The sequence below is a fragment of the Pristis pectinata genome, chromosome 10 (assembly GCF_009764475.1).
Source record: "Pristis pectinata isolate sPriPec2 chromosome 10, sPriPec2.1.pri, whole genome shotgun sequence".
NCBI classification, from domain to species: domain Eukaryota; kingdom Metazoa; phylum Chordata; class Chondrichthyes; order Rhinopristiformes; family Pristidae; genus Pristis; species Pristis pectinata.
In genome coordinates, this window is record NC_067414.1 from 12,756,736 (window position 1) to 12,782,347 (window position 25,612).

The following is a 25,612-nucleotide window of genomic DNA, read 5'->3' on the forward strand; positions in this document are numbered from 1 at the left end:
AATTACTGGAAATACTTCCCTAAACCTTTCTTCCTCTTTCTTCACCTTAAAAATTCGGATTAATTCCTCTCCCTGTGATTAAGGTTTTGGTTACCTGCTTTAGTATGAAACGCTGCGACAAATTTTGTGAAACATCTTGTGACACTTACCAATGTTAAAGGTGCTACATAAATGAAAGTGCTCAATTGTACTGAAAAGGGTTGGATTTCATGTTACCTGACACAGACAGACTGAACACCATCTGGTGGTGGTCGGAAACACTCTTGCAAAGTTCAAACCAAAATGATAACATAAATTAGCAGCCATGTAAAAACTTAACACGAAGAAGTGTCAGTGTCAAGGTGGTCTTAAAGACAGATTACAGATAATGTAGGCCAAAAGGGTGCAAGGTTTTTACTGCCTCAACAGCTAGACGTTGGGAATACTAATGGAATGGCATCAAGGGATACATAAGACTAACAATGGGATATTACGACTATTATCAGCTCCTCCTGCCATTTTTCTTGATCCGTTTACTTCTCTGTAACCAGCAGTAGAGCCAGCACTCTTGGAGTTCCAAATGAGAGAACAAACACCAGCTATAACGTGAAAACCCAAAGGCAAATTGTGCAAAAATATGTCTGATTCAGTTTGAATATCCCTAATCATAAGAATATGACTGCCTTATGAGTACTTGCCTTCTTTGAACGGAGAGTATGCATTTGTGAGGAAGTAGAATTGTCCTTTGTTGGACCAGCTGATTAAAGACATGTTTTTTTTCATTCTCACTCTGTAATGACCCCGAACACGTGGAGGTTCGGGGTTAACCAGCATCGACTGCGGCAATCCTGTGCAGTCACTCTTCCTGGTGCTCAGAAGTCCACAGCAGTAAATCCCTACACGGAGAGAAACAATCCAAGTGTGATTCTGATAACCCATGCCATAAAACAGAACAGTTCTTGAAGGTACTGTCCAAAACCCAGGTTCAAGCTGCTACAATAATATCGCAATATATTTTGGTGAACAATCATGTGAAAGAGCAATAAAACAGCACAACATTGTGAAACATGGACAAAGGTTAGGCAAAGTGTGAGTATTAGAGTCACAGAGTTATGCAGCATGGAAACAGGCCCTTTGGCCCAACTCATCCATACCAACCAAGATGTTTACTTGAGCTAATCCCATTTCTCTGCATCTGGCCCATATCCATCTGCATGCTTCCTATCCACGTACTTGTCTAAAAATATTGAACAAGAGAAACACAACATGGCCTGGTATTTCCAGGCAGCATTGCTGGTCACCTAGCCATTGAACACACTCTTACTTCGAGCAGTTCGCTGGTGAAAACCTCTCGAGCAAAGCCTGGCAAGGTCCTGTTGCAACACAGGGTCTCTGAATGCCACCTTGGAAATGCTTTAACAGTTAGTTAAACCACACCCACAAGCTGTCAAAATTATCAGACACTTCAGACATTCTACCCACAGATCCACATTACATACAGTACAAAAAGCAATCCGACAAGAACAACCTCCAGGTGATAAGTTCACCCCAGGTCTTGGTTAACTGTTATAATTGCCTTGGCTTGACTTTATACTTTAGTCCTTGCCAGCTTTCAGATAAGATTGCAGTACAGGCAACTCCCCTCACTTAAAAGTGCATTCGGCAACCCTTGTGAGTGAAGAAGGTGTCATTCAGTCTTCATTCCACATGCACAAATAGCTGCAAGTATTACTCCCCAAGGACCACAGTCTATGGATTGACCATGAATGTAAACGTTTTGAACTGTTTCTTCTTTTGTATGTATTTTTTTTTATTATGAATAAAGTTTATTTTTGAAATATAAAAAGATAAGGACCACAATCTAGGGAGACTATAGCTTCCCCATCAGGTCAGGATTCAGGCAAGGTTGTCCACTCTCTGTTGTGTTTGTGTGTTGTATAGAACCCTTTGCTGAATCCATCAGGAATGACGAGAGCATGAGACATTGCCAGGCAGTGGAGGCACCCAGGTCAAAACTTCCCTGTACACGATGACATTGCTGTCTTCTGCTCGGATCCATGGTCAGTTTGCAGATTAATCAGCACCTATGCCCAGTTTGAGTTGGCATCAGGGGCCAGAATCAACCGCAGTAAGAGAGAGGCCGTGCTCTTCAGCAGCTGGTCCAACCGATCCAACGTCCCCTTCTCATCAGGTTGTTTATTTGAAGGTGCTGGGGATCTGGTTCAGAGGCATGTAACAAGAATTGACTGGAGTGGATTGGGAAGGTAAAACAATAATTGCGTCTGTGGAAACAACGTTCTCTGTCAATAAGTGGGAAGAACTTGGTCGTCAGGTGCAATGTGTTCTCAGGGCTGCGTAGTCAGCGCAGGCATGGCCTGTTCCCCACTCCTCTGCCTCAGTAATCACCCAGGCTGTCTTCCAGTTTATCTGGGGTCCAAGATGGAGTGAGTCTGATGGGTCACAATGCACGTCCCCAGAGAATGGGGACAAAAGTGTACCCAACATTGCCCTCATCCTGATGACCACCCATGTGTGGCTGCATCAGTCTGTGCATGGATCCATAGAGCAAGAGGATGACTAGGGAGAGGGTAGGACCACTCAAGGATAAAGGAGAGAACACGTGCTTGGAAGTGGAGGATGTGGGTGAGGTCCTTAATGAGTACTGTGCATCAGTATTTACCAAGGAGAAGGACATGGAAGATAGGAAGATCAGTGTGGAGCATGCTGATATGCTAGGGTATTTCGAAATAAAGGAGGAGGTAGTGTTGGGTCTCTTAAATAGTATTAAAGTGGTTAAGTCCCTGGGGCCTGATGGAATATACCCCAGGTTATTGAGAGAAGCAAGAGATGAGATTGCTGGGGCCTTGATCAATATCTTTATGTCCTCTCTAGCCACAGGTGAGATCCCGGAGGACTGGCGAGTGGCTAACATTGTTCCATTATTCAAGAAGGGAAACAAGGATAATCCTGGTAACTATAGACTGGTGAGTCTCACATCAGTGGTAGGGAAATTACTGGAGAGGATTCTTAGAACCATAGAACAATACAGCACAATACAGGCCCTTCGGCCCACCATGATGTGCCACCCCTCAAACCACACCTAAGACTATCTAACCCCTTCCTCCCACATATCCCTCTATCTTAAATTCTTCCATATGCTTATCTAACAATCTCTTGAACTTGACCAATGTATCAGCCTCCACCACCACCCCAGGCAGCGCATTCCGTGCACCAACCACTCTCTGGGTGAAAAACCTCCCTCTGATATCTCCCTTGAAGTTCCCACCCATTACCTTAAAGCCATGTCCTCTTGTTTTGAGCATTGGTGCCCTGGGAAAGAGGTGCTGACTGTCCACTCTATCTATTCCTCTTAATATTTTGTATACCTCTATCATGTCTCCCCTCATCCTCCTCTCCAATGAGTAAATCCCTAGCTCCTTTAGTCTCTCCTCATAATCCATACTCTCTAATCCAGGCAGCATCCTGGTAAATCTCCTCTGCACCCTTTCCAATTCCTCCACATCCTTTCTATAATGAGGCGACCAGAACTGGACACAGTACTCCAAGTGTGGCCTAACCAGACTTTTGTAAAGCTGCATCATTACTTTGCGGCTCTTAAACTCGGTCCCACGACTTATGAAAGCTAATATCCCATAAGCTTTAACTACCCTATCCACCTGTGAGGAAACTTTCAGGGACCTGTGGATATGAACCCCCAGATCCCTCTGCTCCTCTACACTGCCCAGAATCCTGCCATTAACCTTGTACTCCACCTTGGAGTTTGTCCTTCCAAAGTGTACTACCTCACACTTCTCTGGATTGAACTCCATCTGTCACTTGTCAGCCCAGCTCTGCATCCTATCAATATCCCTCTGCAAGCTTCGACAGCCCTCCCCATATCCACACCACCACCGATCTTTGTGTCATCTGCAAACTTGCTAACCCACTTGCTAACTGTAGAGATAGGATTTGAGCATTTGGAAAACCATGGCCTAATTAAGGACAGTCAGCATAGCTTTGTGCAGGGCAAGTTGTGTCTTTCTAACTTGATTAAGTTTTTTGACGAGGTGATGAGGGTGATTGATGAAGGTAAAGCTGTGGATGTTGTCTACATGGATTTTAGTAAGGCGTTTGACAAGGTCCCTCACGGGAGACTCACCCAGAAGATTAAGATGCATGGGATCCACGGTGAATTGGCCGTTTGAATTCAGAACTGGCTTGCCCGTAGAAGAGAGGGGGTAGTGGTCAATGGGACTCATTGTAACTGGAGGCCTGTGACTACTGATGTTCCTCAGGGATTCGTACTGGGACCTCTGCTGTTTGTGATGTATATAAATGACCCGGATGAAAATGTAGATGGGTGGGTTAGTAAGTTTGCAGATGATACGAAAATTGGTGGTGTTGTGGATAGTGTAGAAGACCGGCAAAGGATACAGCAGGATAAAGATCAGTTGCAGATGTGGACGGAGAAATGGCAGGTGGAGTTCAACCCGGCCAAATGTGAAGTGTTGCACCTTGGGAGATCAAATGTAAAGAGAAAGTACATTGTTAATGGCAAGACCCTTAACAGTGTTGATGAGCAGAGGGATCTTGGGGTCCAAGTTCATAGCTCCCTGAAAGAGGGTACACAGGTTGATAGGGTGGTAATGAAGGCATATGGCCTGCTTGCCTTCATTAGTCAAAGCGTTGAGTTCAAGAGTCAGGAAGTTATGCTGCAGCTTTATAAAACTTTAGTTAGGCAGCATCTGGGGTATTGCATTCAGTTCTCAGATTTTGTGCTGATCAGCTGGTGGGGGAATTTGCAGACATATTTAACCTCTCCCTGCTTCAATCAGAGGACCCTATCATCACTATCATCCTGGTACTTAAGAAAAACAAGGTAACATGCCTTAATGACTACCGACCAGTGGTTCTGACATCCACCATCATGAAGTGCTTTGAGAGGCTGGTCATGGCACACATCAATTCTAGCCTGCCAGACAACCTCAACCCACTGCAATTCGCCTACTGCTGAAACAGGTCTACAGTGGATGCCATCTTCCTGGCCCTACACTCAGCTCTGGAGCATCTGGACAGTAAGGATACCTATGTTAGACTATTGTTTATTGACTACAGCTCCACCTTCAATACTATAATTCCAAGCAAACTCATCACCAAACTCCTAGACCTGGGACTCAACACCTCCCTCTGTAACTGGATCCTTGACTTTCTGGCCAACAGACCACAGTGAGAATAGGCAGCAACACCTCCAGCACAATTATTCTCAACACTGGTGCCCCACAAGGCTGTGTCCTCAGCCCCCTACTCTACTCCACTCCCTATACACTCATAACTGTGTGGCCAGATTCTGCTCTAACTCCATCTACGTTTGCAGATGATACCACCGTAGTAGGCCGTATCTCAAATAATGATGAGTCGGAGTACAAGAAGGAGATAGAGTTTAGTAACACAGTGTCATGACAACAACCAAAAGAGCTGGTCATTCACTTCAGGAAAGGGGGTGGTGTACATGCACCTGTCTACATCAATGGTGCTGAGGTCGAGAGGGTTGAGAGCTTCAAGTTCCTAGGAGTGAACATCACCAATAACCTGTCCTGATCCAACTATGTAGACGCCATGACCAAGAAAGCTCACCAGCACCTCTACTTCCTCAGGAGCTTAAAGAAATTTGGATGTCCCCTTTGACAGTCATCAACTTTTATTGATGCACCACAGAAAGCATCCTAATGCTTAAATGGAAGGATCCAATATCCCCTACTACTTTGCAATAGTTCTCTCAAACTATATCATGTTTAAACTTGGAAAAAATTAGGAGTGGTACTGTTGATCCTTTGCTTAAATTTGAAGATATTTGGAGTCCATTTATTCAATATTTTCACATGATATAGATCCCCTTTCAATAACTTTCCAACTTAGAGAAACGGAGTTGACGACATAATATTGCTCTGTTTCTACTGAGAAATTTTAGTCCAGTCTTTCTTTTCTTTTTTTTTTGTTTGTTTTTTTTTTGAAATTTTTCTGTTTAGTTTAGTTTTGTTTTATATATTGTTTATAATTTTTCTTATTGATTTGGGGATTTTTTTTTCTCTCTTTTTATTTATATAATAAATCTTTTTCTTTCCTTTCTTTTATATTATATTCATTTACTAAGAGATCGTTGGATATACAGATTTTTTTATATTTTGTTGTTCTTTATGATTATCTATGCCATGATTGTTCTCCTGATCGCTTTGTATTACGTGTACAAACATTGACGCTATATATTAACCTGTATTAATTTGAAAACTAATAAAAAGATTGAAAAAGAAGGAAAAGAAAGCATCCTATCTGGATGCAACTGCTCTGCCTGGGATCGCAAGAAACTGCAGAGAGTTGTGGACACAGCCCAGCACATCATGGAAACCAGCCTGCCCTCCATGGCCTCTGCCTTTACCTCTCACTGCCTTGGTAAGCAGCCAACATAATCAAAGACCCCACCCACCCGGGTCATTCTCTCTTCTCTCCTCTCCTCTCCCATCAGGCAGAAGATACAGGAACCAGAGGGCACATACCACCAGGCTCAAGGACAGCTTCTATCTTACTGTGACAAGACTACTGAACGGCTCCCTTATATGATGAGATGGAATCTTGACCTCACAATCTACCTTATGACCTTGCACTTTATTGTCTACCTGCCCTGCACTTCCCTATAGCTGTGACACTTTACTCTGTATTCTGTTATTGTTTCTAACCTGTACTACCTCAATGCACCGTGTAATGAATTGGTCTGTACGAATGGTATGCAAGACAAGTGACAATAATAAACCAATGTCGAGGCTGTGGAGAGGGTGCAGAAGAGGTTTACCAGGATGCTGCCTGGATTAGAGGGCACGTGCTATGAGGATAGGTTGGACAAACTTGGGTTGTTCTCTCTGGAACAGCAGAGGCTGAGGGGAGATCTGATAGATGTTCATAAGATTATGAGAGGCACAGACAGAATAGATAGTCAGTATCTTTTCCCCAGGGTTGAAATGTCTAATACCAGAGGGCATGCATTTAAGGTGATAGGGGGCAAGTTCAAAGGTGATGTGCAGGACAAGTTTTGTTTTTACAGAGTGGTGGGTGCCTGGAATGCGCTGACTGGGGTGGTGGTGGAGGTAAATACGATGGGGGCGTTCAAGAAGCTCTTGGATGGGCACGTGAATGTGAGGGAAATGGTAGGATATGGACATTGTGTAGGCTGAAGGGATTAGTTTAGTTGGGCATTTCATTACTAATTGTGGACCGAAGGGCCTGTTCCTGTGCTGTACTGTTCTAAGTTCTAAGTTTCACTACCTGCTGAGGTTCTACCTGTCCCTGATGTTGTGGAGGATAGCTCTGGCCCCACTGCCTGCCCTTTGTGGAAGAGTTCTTCCAAGCAAACACCTTTGACCCAGAGCCCATCAGGCAGTGGTCAGCACAGAACATTCTGCAGACACTGCAGGTTGGGGACACTATCAAGACTGTGAGGTGGTTCCCTGAGCAAACTGTCCAAATCATATGGCAGAATGCCTCATCGCTAGAACTTACCAACAAGCACCAAGACCTCGCTTGGCTGGCAGTGCGAGGGGTCTTCACAGTCAGATCCTTCCTGTACAGATGACGTATCATCCCCAATGCACGCTGCCCTCAGGACAGCTGCGGTGGGGAAGAGACAGTCACCTACCTCTTTGCAGACTGTGGATTTACTAAGAGGGTGTGGAGAAGGATGCAAGGGTCCTTGTCTCGGTTCATCTCCAGCAGCTGCGTAACAGAAGACTCTCTGATGTATGGGCCGTTCCCGGGGCACACACTGAGACGGACATCAAGTGCTGCTGGAAGGTCATCTTCTCGGTGAAAGACACCATTTGGTCTGCCCGAAACTTGTTGGTCTTTCAGCACAGAGAGATGTCCGTAAGGGAATGCTGCCAACTGACACATTCTAGGTTGCAGGAGTAGGGTGCAGACGGATGCACTGAAGCTTGGTGCAGCCAATGCAAAGGCTCTGTGGGAAAGGACCACAGTCTAGGGTTCTCTTGGGTGGGGAAGCCCCTTAAACAATGAAAGGGCATATCACCCCAGGGGACCACATGAGTGGCAATGATGCTATGGTTTTAAAAAAAATAAGTTAACACTACTGAATGTAATGACCATGAACGTAAAAGTTTTGCACTGTTTTTTGTTTTGTATACATATTTTTTATTATGACTAAAGTTTAGTTTGGAAATATTAAAAAAAAATTTGCATTTTACTAAAGACTTCCATGGAGAGGAACACTCGGAGTTTTAACTAAATTTTTTGATGCTCTACTTATGTGGGACTTGTATAATCAAGTAAAAACAGAACCGTTAGTATTGTTAACTAAGTAATGTGAAGCATTTATTTGCTGAAATCCTTTGCTGTGGGAAGAGCTTTCTCTTGTTATTATATGTGGTGAATGTAGTGACCATACAGCAAAGAGGTTTTTGCAGTGTGTTTATTCCTTTTTATACATTTTTATATTATGAACAAATTTTTGAAATATGTAAAAAAAAAAGTTGTATTGAGTTATATGGTCTCTGCTGGGATATTGTCCTTTGTAGGTGTGAGGGCGGGGGAATAAAACAGATATCAACCAAATTTCCAGTCCATACTTCCTGTTCAGTGGTATATCCTGGTTCCTGGTTAATATGTGGTGTGGATATAAAAATAACAACAGCTTCTATAAGAATTACTAATGTTTACACCACAGAGAGCTAATGGACATGGTATGACAATGCAAAACTTAATTCCTTCATGGGTAGTAAGGAAAGAAAATGGCAAAAGTGGATGGAAACCTTTTGGTTAATCAATTCTTAGACTCATAGGGCTTGAAATTTTACACACAACTTAAAAAAAGCTTAACCTGGAGTCAAACAATATTGGACCCATACTGGTGCACCTCGCCTGTCCCAGTCAAATCATGTAGATGCCACGGCCAAGAAAGCTCACTAGCGCCTCTACTTCCTCAGGAGGCTAAAGAAATTTGGTGTGCCCCCTTTGACACTCACCAACTTTTATTGATGCACCATAGAAAGTATCCTATCTGGATGTATCACGGCTTGGTGCGGCAACTGCTCTGCCCAGGACCGCAAGAAACCGCAGAGTTGTGGACACAACCCAGCATGTCAAGGTAGATCATGAGATGGACTCTGACCTCAGGATCTACCTTGTTGTGACCTTACACCTTATTGCACTGCACTTCCTCTGTAGATGTGACACTTTACTCTGTACTGTTATTGTTTTTACCTGTACTACATCAATACACTCTGTACTAACTCGAATGTAACTGCACTGTTTAACGAATTGACCTGTATGATCAGTACACAACACAAGTTTCTCACTGTACCTCAGTACAAGTTACAATAATAAACCAATACCAACAATGCCTTTTGGGAAATTTAATACCTGGCTTTGACAGGGTTTTCATTTGCCCTAGAACCTTTTCTGTGGCAAAAAAACTCTCCCAAATGACATCAACAGTGCAACACATAAAATATCTCCAGGATGAAATTCAACTTAATTGGCTCTCATTACACAAGATCACAAGAGATCACAAGACACGGGAGCAGAAGTAGGCCATTCGGCCCATTGAGTCTGCTCCAAAGAAAAGGGAAAAAAAGAAAAAGAAATGAGAAATTTGGGGGGAGGGGAGGGGGGGGCAAAAAAAGCTATTCTAACCCCAATTTCTGGCCTTATCCCCATATCCCTTGATACCCCGACTATTTAGATACCTATCTATCTCTTCCTTAAACGCCTCCAATGATCTGGCCTCCACTGCTGTACGTGGCAAAGAATTCCACAAATTCACCACCTCTGGCTAAAGAAATTTCTCCTCATCTGTTTTAAACCTGTACCCTCTAATTCTAAGATTGTGCCCTCTGGTCCTGGACTCACCCACCAAGGGAAACAGCTTGACCACATCTACTCTGTACAGTCCTTTCAATATTTTAAATGTCTCTATGAGGTCCCCTCTCATTCTTCTGTACTCCAGTGAGAACAGTCCAAGAGCCAACAAACGCTCATCATACGTAAGCCCTTTCATGCCGGGAATCATCCTCGTAAATTCCCTCTGAACCCTCTCCAACATCAGCACATCTTTCCTAAGATATGGGGCCCAAAACTGTGCACAGTATTCCAAATGAGGCCTCACTAGTGCCCCATAGATCCTCTTCAACACTTCCTTACTTTTATACACTATACCTCTCGAAATGAATGCCAACATAGCATTCGCTTTCTTTACCACCGATCCGACGTGGTGGTTAACCTTTAAAGTATCCTGTAGGAGTACCCCTAAGTCCCTTTGTACTTCTGTACTTTGAATTTTCTCTCCTTCTAGATAATAATCTGACTGTTTATTTCTGTTTCCAAAGTGCACAACTGCACATTTCTCAACATTGAATCTCATCTGCCATTTCCTTGCCCATTCTCCTAAACTATCTAGGTCTCTCTGCAACCTTCCTGTCTCCTCAATAACTCTCTACTCCTCCACCTATCTTGGTGTCATCCACAAACTTAGCCACAAAACCACTTACTCCATTATCCAAATCGTTAACGTACAAGGTAAAAAGAAGCGGTCCCAACACCGACCCCAGCGGAACACCACTAGTAACCGGTAGCCAACCAGAACGAGATCCTTTTATTCCCACCCTTTGCTTCCTGCCAACCAGCCAATGCTCCACCCATTCTGTTATCCTACCTGTAATTCCATGACCTCTCACCTTATTAATCAGTCTCTTATGCAGCACCTTGTCGAAGGCCTTTTGAAAGTCTAAATACACAACATCTACCACCTCTCCCTTATCCACCCTACCTGTGATTTCTTCAAAAAACTCCAATAGGTTGGTCAGGCAGGATCTTCCCTTCACAAAACCATGTTGTCTAGGACCTATCTTGCCTTGCACCTCTAGGTATTTCACAACCTCATCCTTGAGAATTGATTCCAATAACTTTCCCACCACTGACATCAGACTAATAGGTCTGTAATTTTCTTTATGCTGCCTCCCACCCTTCTTATACAGCGGAACTACATTTGCGACCCTCCAGTCCTCCGGAACCATGCCGGAGTCTATCGATTCCTGGAAAATTATCACCAATGCCTCCGTTATCTCTAAAGCCACCTCCTTCAGGGCCCGGGGATGCACCTCATCCGGTCCAGGAGACTTATCAGTCTTTAGCCCATTTAGTTTTCCTAGCACCTTCTCTCTAGTAATCTTAACTGAACTCAGTTCCATTTCGTGAGACCCCCGACTAACTGGTATATTGCTGATGTCCTCCACAGTGAAGACCGATGCAAAACACTCATTTAGTTCCTCTGCCATCTCTTTATCATCCATTATAATCTCTCCCGTACCGTTATCGATTGGTCCTATATCAACCTGTGTCTCTTTTACTCCTTATATATTTAAAAAAAACTTTTAGTATCCTTTCGAATGTTATCTGCCAACTTCCTTTCATAATTCATCTTTTCTTTCCTAATGACCTTCTTAGTTTCTTTCTGCAGGTTTTTTTAAAGTTTCCCAATCTTCTGTTTTCCCGCTAATTTTTGCTTCCTTGTATGCCCTCCCTTTTGCTTTTATTTTAGCCTTCACCTCTCTCGTTATCCACATTTGTGCCTTTTTTCCATTCAAAACCTTTTTTCTTGGAATATATCTATCCTGCATTTTCCCTATTACTTGTAGAAATTCCTTCCATTTCTGCTCTGCTGACCCTCCAGCTAGCTTACTCTTCCAATCAATTTGGGCCAACTCCTCTCTCATACCACTGTAATTTCCTTTGTTCCACTGAAATATCGATACACCAGTTATCAGCTTCTCCTTCTCAAATTTGAAACTGAACTCAATCACACTGTGATCATTAGGGTTACTCACAGAACAACCAGGTTTCATTAACCCATTTCCCCCAAAACCATGCTCTTTTTTTTTGAAGAAGAGACAATATCCAAATTGCATTTCTTTTGGCCTCAGTTTTGTGAGCCTCAACAACCTCAAATACAACTCTGCATGGACTGCTTTGCCCCTGGAGGTCACGGCCATGGTCACTCTCAGTTACCTGTTCTCAGGGATATTCTAGGCTGTTGCTGATGATCTCTGCCACGTCTCTTTCCTGCTCACTGCTGCATTAGGGAGGTCACCCAAACTCCACTCTCAAAGAGAGAATTTATTTTTTCTTCGCCCTATAAATCTAGGCAGAGCAAACACAGGGATTTACCCTGCAGAGGCTTCCTCATAGACAGTACTCCTGTGGCATTAATTCCTAGCAATCACTGGCCAAGAATACCTGGTTGTAGCCAAGGAGGGTCTTCATGGCTCTCTTGACCTATGAACATGGCTCCTTGTTGATGCTGTTAGTCATCAGCCTATCTAGGTTCTTCTGACTCTTGGGGACATTCCCCCACCAGCACCACATTGTCAACCATCACTGCAGCATCCATTTACTCAACAGTCCCCCGTAGATGGAAGAGTACCACTTGTATTGTGGTATACCCCCTCAAGGACTGGCTACATAGATCACAGCTGCAAGACCTTGTAACGCAGGATGGAATTTATTTTTGTTTAATCAATTCTTAGACTCGTAAGGCTTGGAATTTCTGCTGTCATAGCACAGCATTACACAGGGAAACAGACAATACTGCTGTGTAAATGTGCAGTCAAAGATCTCAACCTTTATGGGAATTCCACAAACAACATTGGGTGACCTATACTGCTATTTTAATACCATTAAAAAAGGTATCAAACCAGTTTTTGGGCCATAGCATCCGAGTAATTCTGTGTAGAAATGTATGCATGGCGATACATTGTTCACTCTGGCCAGTCTATGTCAGCACTCAAGATCCACTTTAGCTTCCTCTCATCCTTCTCCACCAGATTTTCACCATAATCTTCCACTCTTTCCTCATGTCTTCCTTTTAAATGTTTCTTATTATCTATAACAAGCACCATCTTGAATAAACACTTATTTTCAGACTTCTTACTTGCATTCTTTCTTTAAAATATTATAGCTAAAATTTAAGATGAAACGTTAATGAAGAAAATCTCCTTTTAGAGGTTTCAATGACAAAAGGGCCAAAATACAAACTTAGCAAAACAATTCTTTAACTTTTGAAAACTTCCCAGTACTGAACTAGCCACAATAATTTACACTTTTACAACAAACCTTTTTTCTCAAACTCTTCAAAAAGATTTAAGCTGGTAATGCTGGGGCCAGTATATATGATGTAGTTCTTTCCCATCAAATTCTGACAAAGGCTTTTTGCTACAAGACTGTGTAGCTGTGGTCTGTTCTTCAAAGTATCCAACCCATCTGAAGTTGTTCCTTCCTTCAAATGAATGTAAATCTAAATGAAACAAGGAGAGAAGAAAAGATTTTTAAAAATCTAACATGTTTCAAGAGCACCATTACGATCAAAAGATTTCATTGCAACATGAAATTCCATGGGAGAACACACACACTTTTGCTACCTCCTCCATTCTCAAAACAAATTGTCTTTTGAAATGTGCTAATCTCTTAAATATTGCAGTTCATTCAGTTACTATCTTGCTTTCCAAGCATATCAATTCTTTTTGTAAAAACTTGCATATTTAATCCCAAAGGGATTAAAATATTCTTCTTTAAAAATGTCTGCATTTTATTTCACTGTCCTTACTGTCAATCTAGTAGAAGGAATTATCTCATGTGTGCTGCAAGCTGACAATCCATATATTCCTAAAATGAGTGCCACACAATGAATGTGTGCCTCAGCTCTCCTCCAACACACAAGGAATTTGCTCAGTAAAAGTACGACCTGGTTTGGTTTTTTTCAGAATTTCTGCTCCTGGAAAAATGATGGACAGGAGCCAGACAAAACATTCAATGGAACATTTAGGATGTGCCATTGGAAAGGCTGGCAGGGATGCAGGAAATGGGAAATAAGAGCAGAATGTTTCATGGCATGAAGGACCAGGTGAGAAAATAATTCTGCTGCAAGAGAGTCATTAATCAGTGGAGATAGAGTTAAGACAATCGGCAAAATAACTAGAGGTGTGTTTTTTCATGCAACTACTGGCTGGGACTTAAATGCACTAGAAGCAGATTCAAAGATAACTTAATAATGAACTGGATAAATTCCTAAAAGGGGACATTTTACAAAGGCTATGGCGAAACCTTACCTTTGTGGAGGGGATGCTGGGAGGTGCAGGATAGAGTGAGACTCAATGGCAACCATCTATTTCAAATAATTCTATGGCAGCTATGATTTTATGCTACACATTAAAAAATATAACAGTTCAAAAGAAAACCAGCATACGTTACTAACAAGGTCAAGATTGCCAAGGCAAGATCCTTGTATCTCGGGAAGTTTAATACTTGCACATACTTGACCCACTCTAACCCTAACCCACACCAATAGCAGCCATGAAAATTGACATCATATCTCCAAAAAAGAAAGCAAGTGCAGATTTAGACAGGTGACAAACCCAGAGGACAAAAAACTCACATGTGGCCCAAGTAGTCACTAAAGTGGCCAAATAACCCTGCAATGGTGTCATATAAAGTACAAGTTTAACCTTGATCTGTTCCTGAATAAAGGAGCAAGATTCACTGTGCTAGGACCAGTCTTGTAATTCACACTATATTTACATTATAAACTAATCAAACAGAATAAATAATAGCCTAGAAGAATGAGTAACAGGCAGTCACTGTGCTCACAAAGATCAAGTTCCACAGGGGATTGCACTGTCATCATGCTCATCCTATGTTTTACAAATTATACTGACATTAAAAGATGTAGATTGCTTCCAGTTAAGTTTAGTCAGAACAATTATTGGTGATAATTTACTTTACTGAAATGAACAAAGATTCTGGAAATATTTAAAATTGAGCAGCAAGAAGAAAAAACAATTTTTCATAGAATTAAAAAGCACTTGTTAAGTTGCCTCAGAAAGTACTTCTTACAAAAATTCAGGGGCATAATATAGAGAACAGAGTTAATATAGTTCTCCAATTGTTCATGGGGCAGTGTTTAGTCCACTCCTAATCTTAGCATAGATATGATTCAGATTTGGGCACAAGGAACATAATGAGCAGATTGCAGTTTAGTGTGAAAACAAATTTTAGGTAATCATTTACTTAAAACCCCAACTTACAATACTTATATGTGCTATAATATCCAGTTACAGAAGCAGAAAACATTTTCAAAAACATCACCTGGCAGATGTAGCCTGTTGATGCACACTGACGCACCCAGAGACTAAACTTTCGCTTTTTCCTTTTACGTAATTCTCTGTCTGTACACATGGCAATGAAGAGCGGATCTTCATCAATTAGTGGTTCATGAAGTACCTGAAGTATGATACATATTCATAGTTCAATAAAGGGTTAACATTTCCTCTAAAAGCAACTCAATATAGTTTTTAAATAAATTCATTTCATTTTGCATTTTATAAAAATCTCAATGAAAGTAATCTATGAATTAGGAATTCCATTTGATTTGAGAGTGATGTGTCTGTCTCAACACAATCGATAATTACAATGCAAATACTCTATCCAGACGAAGCAGCAATTTGGTTTATTGCATTTGCTGCTCACAACGTGCTCACATCGACTTAGGAAAACCAAACTCAAATTAGGTGACCATTTTGCAGAACACCTGCATGCAGTTCTCAAGCATGGCTGCAAGCTTCCAGCTACCTGCCACTTTAATTCCCCTGTTCCAATCTACCTTTCTGGCCTCAGGTTCTTGTACCATTCTAATAAACCTCAATGTTAGCTTGAAGAACAATGCCTATTTTTCTAACTGGGCTTATTACTGCTCTCTGCACTCAAGAATGAATTTAACAATTCCAGATAATTAGTTTTTGCATTTCACATTTCCAGCACTCTTGTTAATTTTGCTCAAGTATTCTGCTTCCACCTTCACCTCCTTCAAATTAACCTTGTGTTATTCACCATTCCCTTGATCATCCAGCAGTACCACCCCTCTTGTCAGTTAATCGTTTTTATCTTCCAACGTGGTAGCTCTTCCCTTAAGCTCTCTTTCCTTTCTCCTTTCCTCTACATCATGGAGCTAGTATTATCTCTTCACCTTCCAAATTCTAATGAAAGACCATCAAGATGAAACTCAGTTTGCCTCTTCACCGATGCTTACTGACCTATTATTTTCAGCATTTTTTGAAATTCATCTCAATAGATCTAAATCAGGGTCGGAGGGGTGGTAAAGAGTGCCGGGGGTGAGGGAGAGAGGGTCAGGGGGTGAAACAGGCTCTCACTGGCACTCAAATCAGGTGGCTGGTTTTGTGGACATGAAGGAGTTCTGTGCAATAAGCCTCCCATTTGGAGATTTGCACTCCCACTTTGTTTCTTTGCCTTTTCTGCAAGTGCCCAAGTTCCAAATCTGTCAATCTTCAATCATAGTGGAGATGCTGTCAAAACATTGCCAGTTAGCATTGCTGCTTTGTAAATGTGTTGAAAAATTATGACAGTACAGGTAAAATTACACACATTCAGAATACCAAATAAATTTGAAGCAAGGGTGAGCCATTTCACAGAGATTCTGTTAAGTATGCTTATATTTATTGAGCAAAGCCTGGTTGGTCAACTTAGTTGCCTTGACCTCCATACCAAGAGGCAAACCATGATTTTGACCACAAATTGATGAGGCGATCCTTGACACTGACAGCTGAGATGGGCAGAGAAGGCTTTGGCCATGGTCCTTCATCTGTACTAATTGGAGTTTGAAAGAATTAATAAGGTCTTACTACGTCTCCAGCAACAGCAGCAACTGACAAGTATTTCATTTTCAGATAATATTAATCACTATATTTTTTTAATAAGGTAGAAATCAAGGGAATCACAGAAAGTGGGATTAGTGCAAGAAAATGGCATTGAGGTAAAAAAGGCTGAACAGCCTACTTGTGCTTCTATTTCCAAGTTCTATTTATAAACTATTTTTAATGTAGCAAATGTCCAAAGGCTCTTCAGAGGTACATTAATAAAATTTGACTCTCTGCCACTGAAGATATTAACACAGCCGAACAAAAGCTTGATCAAAGAGGTGGGTTTTAAAAAGTACGTTAAGAGAGGGGTTGGCTGGTGAGAGGATTAGGGAGGGAATTTCAAAGCTTAGGCTTTTGATAGTTAAAGGCATGGCTGCTAATGGTGGAGCAATGAAGAGACAAGAGTTGGAGGAGCAGAGTATTTTGGAAGTTACAGACTGGTCACAGAGCAATTTGAAGAGATGGGTGAGAATGTTAAAAAATTTAAGTAAGGAGACCAAAATTACATGTAGTACTCCTGACAATCGTCCCATCCATTCCCCCTTAAAGGCCAACATTCTGCCTGCCTTCCTAATTATTTGTTGTACCTTATTGTTAATGTTATTGGTTTATAAATAATTTCAATAATTGGACAAGCATTAAAAAGATAAGAAAAGATGCATGTAATAGAACCACAATTGAAGTATAGAAAGCAGTAGTAGAGAAACAAATGACTGCAGATGTTGGAATCTAGATGAAAAACATGATGCTGCTGGAGGAACTCAGCAGGCCAGGCAGCATCCGTGGAGAAAAGCAGGTGGTCAACGTTTCGGGTCAGGACCCTTCTTCAGGGCTGAAGATAGGAAAAGGGGAAGCCCAATATATAGGAGCAAAAAGCAGAGCAGTGATAGGTGGACAAAAGAGGGGAGGCGGGGTGGGCACAAGGTGGCGATAGGTAGATGCAGGTAAGAGATAGTGATAGGCAGGTGCAGGGGAGGAGCGGAGAGCAGATCCATCGGGGGATGGGTCAAAGGTATGGAGAAAAAGGGAAAAGAGGCTAGGAAAGGGAAGAAGAAGCATGCAGTGGGAGGGGTTGTGGGGAAGGGGATGGAGATTACTTAAAGCAGTAGTCTTGTTATAGGCCCCCAAGTACCTGAATATAATGAAATATTTGGCAGATTTATTCCTGATTGTAAGGGATATAGAGTCTATTTGTCAAGGGTGACTGGTAACTGAACTCTAGAGAATATTTGGTGCATTCAAGTTTAAATTGAGCTTCATACTTCAATTGAGCTTTGCAGTTATTTGAACAGAAGTAACAATACAAAAGGAACACCAATATAATGTTGACAGTGAATAATTAAACTATTTCAATGTTTATTTTGCCTCAGTCAGTTGTACACCAATCTGAGACAGATGATTGTGTATTTAAGCCTATTATTAAACAAGTAATTTGGTACTGTACTGAGCTGTCAGCCTAAAGTACTGTATTATCCTTGCAATGAAAACACATAATTATGACTTTATCCACTTGCTTAGATGGATATGAAAGATTCAACAGAACATCCGGAAAAAATGTAATCCTCCTTCAACCAATTCTACCATTTACAGTTTTTACAATGTGCTGTGCACGGAATGGTTGCTACAGTTGCTAATGTAACATGGACTCCATTTTAGAACTTGAGGACACAAGGTACTGCTTGTCATGCACTTTCATTCATATACAGCCTTTAATATAGTAAGAAAACAAGATTCTTCTATGAGAGCATTAAAAAATTGCAAGCTCTTTCCCAAGAAAATCATAGCATCCAGGTGTTTAAGAACTCTTTTCAGCTTTTATTTTAAGATTTGGAGTCATTACAGAAGATGTCTCAGTACTGCCAAATGGAGAATAGGACCAAACACCAATGCTTCTTCCAATGACAGAGCTTATTTTAAATATGGGATGGAAGTGTTACTGGCAAAGCAAGCATTTATTGTCCAAATCTAATTGACCTCAGATCCAACCATTTTATCGGCTCAGTATTCATGTAATCAATCTTAATTACTTCTACTACTCAGAATGAAGGGCTGCACCTTAACTGCACCTCATTTACCTGGCAAAAGTGCAGGGGAATTTTCACGCGCATTGCACATCTGTGTAGGTTCCAGCGTTCGCTTGCACAGCCCCATATGCTGCAGAACTCCCTTGTCAATTACATCAGGTTTTTCCAATACAACCAGAATACATAGAGTAAACAAAACCAAAATACTGCAGATGCTGGATATCCAAAATAAAAGCAAAAAAATTCTGTAAAAATTCTAGTGAGAAACTGGTTAATATTTCAGGTTGATGCCTTTCACCCGTTCACTTACTTCACAGCATCGATGCGATTTCACCAAGTAGCAGATTTCAATAACTAATATGCCAAAATTAATTTTGATTCATCTTAAATCCCATTTAAAACAGAACAATTTACTGCATAGTTCATATGTTTCACACATTCCACGTCGCTTGTTGACATTTTCTTTGAAAATGAGTTTTGTTTTAATATATCTTAGGATCACAGTCAGAGTTGTAAAGCACATAAAAAGGCCCTTCAGCTCATCACATCCTTACCAGCCTTCTTGCCCATCTACACTAATTCCATTTGCCTGCATTATGACCATATCCTTCTATGCTTTGCCTATTTAAATGTCTGTCTAAATGCCTCGAGCATAGTAATTGTATCCGATTCCACCACCTCCTTGGAAGGGTGTGATCAAGTTGGAGAGGGTGCAGACAAGATTCACAAGGATTTTGTCGGACTGGAAGGCTTGAATTAGCAGGAAAGATTGGATAGCATGGGACTATTTTCCCTGGAGTGGAGGAGGCTAAGGGGTGACCTTAACGAAGGTTTATAAAATCATGAGGGGCATAGATAGGGTGGATCAGCACAGTCTTTTTTCCCCAGTGAAGGAGCGCCTTTGATAAGGTGCCTCACAAGAGACTGATTAATAAGATGAGAGGTCATGGAATTATGGGCAGGGTAGCAAAATGGGTGGAGAATTGGCTGGTTGGCAGGAAGCAAAGGGTGGAAATAAAAGGATCTCGTTCTGGTTGGTTACCGGTTACTAGTGGTGTGCCGCAAGGGTCGGTGTTGGGGCCTCTCCTTTTTACCTTGTACATCAATGATTTGGATGATGGAATAAATGGTTGTGTGGCTAAGTTTGCGGATGACACCAAGATAAGTGGAGGAGTAGGGAGCATAGAGGAAATAGAAAGAATGCAGAGGGACCTAGACAGTTTAGGAGAATGGGCAAGAAAATGGCAGATGAGATTCAATGTTGAGAAATGTGCAGTTGTACACTTTGGAAGTAGAAATAAGCGGGTAGATTATTATCTAGAAGGAGAGAAGATTGATAGTGCGGTAGTACAAAGGGACTTGGGGGTACTTATACAAGATACCTTAAAAGTTAACCACCAGGTTGGATCGGTGGTTAAGAAAGCGAATGCTATGTTGGCATTCATCTCGAGAGGTATAGTGTATAAAAGTAAGGAAGTGTTGATGAGGCTCTACGGGGCGCTAGTGAGGCCTCATTTGGAATACTGTGCGCAGTTTTGGGCCCCGCATCTTAGGAAGGATGTGCTGACGTTGGAGAGGGTTCAGAGGAGATTTACGAGAATGATTCCAGGAATGAAAGGGCTTAAGTACGATGAGCGTTTGTCGGCTCTTGGACTGTACTCGCTGGAGTACAGAAGGATGAGAGGGGACCTCGTAGCGACATTTAAAATGTTGACAGGTAAGGATAGAGTAGATGTGGCTAGGCTGTTTCCCTTGGTGGGCGTGTCCAGGACCAGAGGGCACAATCTTAGAATTAGAGGGTACAGTTTCAAGACAGAGATGAGGAGAAGTTTCTTTACCCAGAGGGTGGTGAAATTGTGGAACTCCTTGCCACGCACAGCAGTGGAGGCCAGATCAGTGGGGGTGTTCAAGGAGGAGATAGACAGATATCTAAATAGTCAGGGTATCAAGGGATATGGGGATAAGGCTGGCAAATGGGATTAGAATAGTTTTTTTTTTCTCTCTCTTTTTTTCCCACCCCATTTCTTTTTCCCTTTTCCTTGGAGCAGACTCGATGGGCCGAATGGCCTGCTTCTGCTCCCTTATCTTGTGATCTTGTGAACTAGAGGGCACAGGTTTAAGGTGAGGTGGGAAAGATTTAAAGGGGACCTAAGGGGCATGTTTTTCCACAGAGGTTGGTGAGTATATGGAACAAACTGCCAGAGGATGTGGTAGAGGCAGCTATAATTACAACATTTAAATGACATTTGGACAGGTTCGTGGATAGGAAAGGTTTAGAGGGATATGGGCCAAATGCAGGTAAATAGAACTATTTCAGCAAGGCACCGTGGTTGGCATTGATGAGTTGGACTGAAGGGCCTGTTTCTGTGCTGTGATCCATGACTCCTCCGGCAGCATGTTTCAGATATCAACCACCCTGTAAATAAAAACTTTCCTCAAGTCCCCTTTAAAACTCCTTCCTCTCAACTTGAACCTATGCCATCTTGTTCTTGATACCCCTACCAAGGGGAAATGATTTTAACTATTTTCCCTATCTATGCCACTCATATTCTGCCAAATACTTTTATATACTTCTACGTGTATCACTGACAATGCTAGCATTTAGCACATTGCTGAAACCCAGAATCGGACCTGCTCTAATAGCTACAATATTTGTGGCTGTTAAAGGTGAAATTCTAGTTAATGGCAACCTTCAGGATGCTGATAACAGCAGGGCAGGGTTGGGGGTCAGTTTCACCATTAATCCTTTCTTTCCACCTCAATTAGTAAATGATGACTTCATGTTGAAAAGGAAGGCAAGCTGAGAGATGGCCCTTACTAGTCTAAATTTCTTTTAGCTACTTTAATTTTGCAAGTTTCTCAGACAAAATGGATCTGTGGTTTGTTATGAACATAGGCAGAATGTGTGAAAGATGCATACAAAGTCAGCCAGATCATCAAATGGTAGATTGGATCCTTCATGAAAAATTTACAGACCCGTCAGATCCAATATACAGCACCAATGACTTGCACTGGGGATCCATCGCCACTCCTCAGTTGTCTCCTCCATTATGATGTCAGACCAAAAGACCCCAACCCAAGTGCAGACAAGCAACAAGGTTTCCAACTCTGCCAAATCCAAGCATATCAAATTGCCTCATCTCATTTTAGCCTCTCACATTGCAACGTGGTAACTAAATTCAAGAGTTAAATGGGTCTACTACAATATCTCAAAGTAATGGAGAAGGCCACCAGTGCTGCAAGCCCCACTTACTCAGCAATACCCAGCTTATGCTCTTTTGGGGCTTTGCTATGGTCACTTGGCTCCAGACAGCCTTGGCCATACATGGAATTCCATTGGCAAGTTGACATTGATTGTTCCTTACATCCACAGAGAGCATTTAACCAAATATGGCAAAGAGCCCCAAGTAAAATGGGAGCTAATGCAAACTCTGCAAGCATTATGTGAATCACCATGTGATAAGTGAATAGATCTAAGTGAACAAACAATGCTGCAGGGGATCTGTAATAAGATAATTGCATTTTGGTGGCACAGGTTTGATGAGTGGAGAGCCTCCTGGGCCATTTAAATATAGGTTGCCAGGAGCACTAATTGATAAATAGTGTTTTAGAAAAGTCAGCAAAAGAAGTTAAAGGCTTGTTAATTAATGTAGTGGAGAAATTAAAGAACAGTCCTGTTTCTTTCCTTCCCACTCAGCCAGCTGCCCACCCCCACATGTAATTTAAATTGCAACTGGAAAATGGTGAGCTCCTTTCAGCTTCCTTTCGTTCTTAAATTTATTTAGTATGTTTCCCTCTTTAAACTAGTGATGTGAGAAAACACATGTGTATAAATCCTGCCTAGATAGGAAAGTGTCCCAGGATAGTTTGAAGTTTTCAGACAATACACAGCATTAGATCACAAAGAAGGTATTATGACAGATGACTAATAGAGGTAGCTTTTCAGGAGCAAATTGAAAGAATAGACTTACAGATAAAGAGGATTAGAGGAGACATTCCAAAGCCTAGTGTCTATGGAGCTGAAGAAATGAAATCTAGGGAAGAATAATGAAAATCACAAGCAGCTAGAGTAATTCAGTAGGTCAGGCAGCATCTGGGAAGGCAGAGAGATAGTTGACGTTTTGGGTTGAGATTCTGATGCAAAGTCTCAACCCAAAATGTTGACTATCCCTCTGCCTCCATAGATGCTGCCCGACCTGCTGAGTTCCTCCAGCAGCTTGGTTTTTTTTGCTTCGGAATCCAGCATCTGCAGTCTCGTGTCGCCAATCAGTGCGGCACAAAAAGCCAAAACTAGTGCTCAAGGATAGGAGGGTTGTAGGGCAGAAGGAAATTACAGAGAGGAAGAGGCAAGTCAATGGAGGGATTAGAAGATATGTGATAGTTTTAAATCTGTGATATTAATGGGCAGATCTGCCCCACTAGCCATAATGGGTTAATGAGTACAGAGATGATAGGTGAACAGGATGCAAATGTGGCCAACAATATTTTGGATGAAGTTCAGTGAAGCAAGAATCCTTCATCACAAAAAAGTAGGGGGAAAAATCCAGGAGAGTATAAAGTAACTAATTTTACACAGGAAAGTCTGGTGAAACTAGATGATTTTAGGCAATGGGAAACAGTCAACTTTCTCAGAGCAATGCTCAAGGAATGCTCTTGCTTGACAGCGTGTCTTACCATCAGAAATTGCTTTTCACAAGACATCAACATTCCTTCTACAATTTTTAGTCATTTGCAGAAACCCAAAAGTTTAAAGACGAAGAAGGTATCAAGAACTTCAACAATGAGAGTGATTGATGTTTTACAGGTGAGTTTTCCAATGAGGTGATTTTTGTTTATGGAAGTTGAACCAGGTATGAACAAAATGTTCATGGTTTTAAAACAGAGCAGGGAATAAACTAATAATGAAGAAATTATTAATTTAGGCAATGTCCTGGTTCAAAGATTACATTCGCCTTTGAAAAGCATACCACCTTTAATTCTGCATAGTCAACAATTACATCCATGTCTAGTTCCCTCTCACTCCCTCCTCCCTTTAATATCCCAACCAGTCTAAGTGCAGTTACTCCTCAAACTCTCGAAACAGTGACAGATGATTGTAGGTAATTCTTCTGGGCCCAGAAAAACCAAACTGCTCCTGCTCTCAGAGGAGATATCCGAGAGAATGGCAGATTGGGCTAGAGAGAGACTGTGAGGCAAGTAGTACATTTTACAAATGCCTTGTTATTTTGGTTTTGCATTTATGCAAAACTATCACTATACATAATGCAGAATTCTGTGTAAATGCAAAGGCCTAGAGTATATTGTGTGCAGGTTTGAGTGACTGCAATAGACGTTAATATGTACAACACAGATTCATCAGACTGATACCAGGAATGGAAATCCCAAGTAATGAGCAGTGGAGTTATGAATCACATGAGCAGTGAAGGTCAGGAAGAGATTTAGCAGAGGCTTAGATAATCTGAAAAGGCTTCTGAGCTGTATATTGTATTCATGAGAGATTGTAAAGCAGCAACGAACACAAACAGCACAGCTAGGTACTTTGATCAAACCTTAAGAAATGAAATTACCTGACAAGTACACTGGGAAGGTACCCAACAAGTCAGAAAAACTTGCAAATAGTTTACTCAGGTTATTTTAGAAGCTGGTAGGGGAAATAAGCACTGATATTTCTTCGTAGTTTTGCTCTGAAATTGTTAAGCTCTTTATTAAATCCCAGCAGGCTGTACTGTATTAAATCCCAGTAGGCTGTACTGTACATAAAGATGAATTATTGTTTCTACAGCTTCCATTGAGGTTTATTGTAGGCAGGGCTAAGAATGGGACAGAAAATTAAAATGGCAATTGATTATAAAGTTAGGGTCACATTTGCAGACTGAAAGGAGATGTGCAGCAAAGCAAACACCCAATCTGCACTTGCTCTCCTCTGTGCAGCGAAGAACATAACACAGGCAGAAAATAAAAAAACATACATTTATTCAGGGCTTTTCATAATGACTCCAAGCATCTTATAACCAATTATATACTCTTTGAAGTGTGGTAGCCTTCACAATGCAAGAAGATAGAGTATAAATTTGGGCACAGCATACTCCTATTAACGTGATAGTGACTGGATCAAACATAGAAAACCTACAATACAATTCAGGCCCTTCGGCCCACAAAGCTGTGCCCAAATTTATACTCTTACCTATAGCCCTCTATTTTTCTCAGCTCCATGTACCTATCCAAAAGTTTCTTAAAAGACCCTATCGTATCCGCTTCCACCACCGTTGCCGGCAGCCCATTCCACGTACTCACCACTCTCTGAGTAAAAAACTTACCCCTGACATCTCCTCTATACCTACTCCCCAGCACCTTAAACCTGTGTCCTCTTGTGGCAACCATTTCAGCCCTGGGGAAAAGCCTCTGACTATCTACCCAATCAATGCCTCTCATCATCTTATAAACCTCTGTCAGGTTCCCCCCTCATCCTCCGTCGCTCCAAGGAGAAAAGGCCGAGTTCCCTCAACCTGCTTTCATAAGGCGTGCTCCGCATTCCAGGCAGCATCCTTGTAAATCTCCTCTGCACCCTCTCTATGACCTCCACATCCTTCTTGTAGTGAGGTGACCAGAACTGAGCACAGTACTCCAAGCGGGGTCTGACCAGGGTTCTATATAGCTGCAACAATACCGCTTGGCTCCTAAATTCAATTCCCCGATTGATGAAGGACAATACACCACATGCCTTCTTAACCACAGAGTCAACCTGTGCAGCCGCTTTGAGCATCCTATGGACTCGGACCCCAAGATCCCTCTGATCCTCAACACTGCCAAGAGTCCTACCATTAAGACTATATTCTGCCATCA

The 25,612-nt window shown here is 41.7% G+C and overlaps 1 protein-coding gene across 2 annotated transcripts in view; it reads right to left on the reverse strand.

Moving 5' to 3' along the window:
* Positions 1–25,612, reverse strand: part of pgbd5 (piggyBac transposable element derived 5) — a 62,569-nt gene that overhangs the window by 15,363 nt on the left and 21,594 nt on the right. For both annotated transcript variants that reach the window (XM_052024708.1, XM_052024709.1), the window contains 3 exons: positions 15,178–15,312; positions 13,150–13,330; positions 678–875 (listed from right to left, as the gene is read on the reverse strand). In XM_052024708.1, the coding sequence (XP_051880668.1) occupies positions 678–875; positions 13,150–13,330; positions 15,178–15,312 (514 nt within the window). The remainder of the gene's footprint in view (positions 1–677; positions 876–13,149; positions 13,331–15,177; positions 15,313–25,612) is intronic.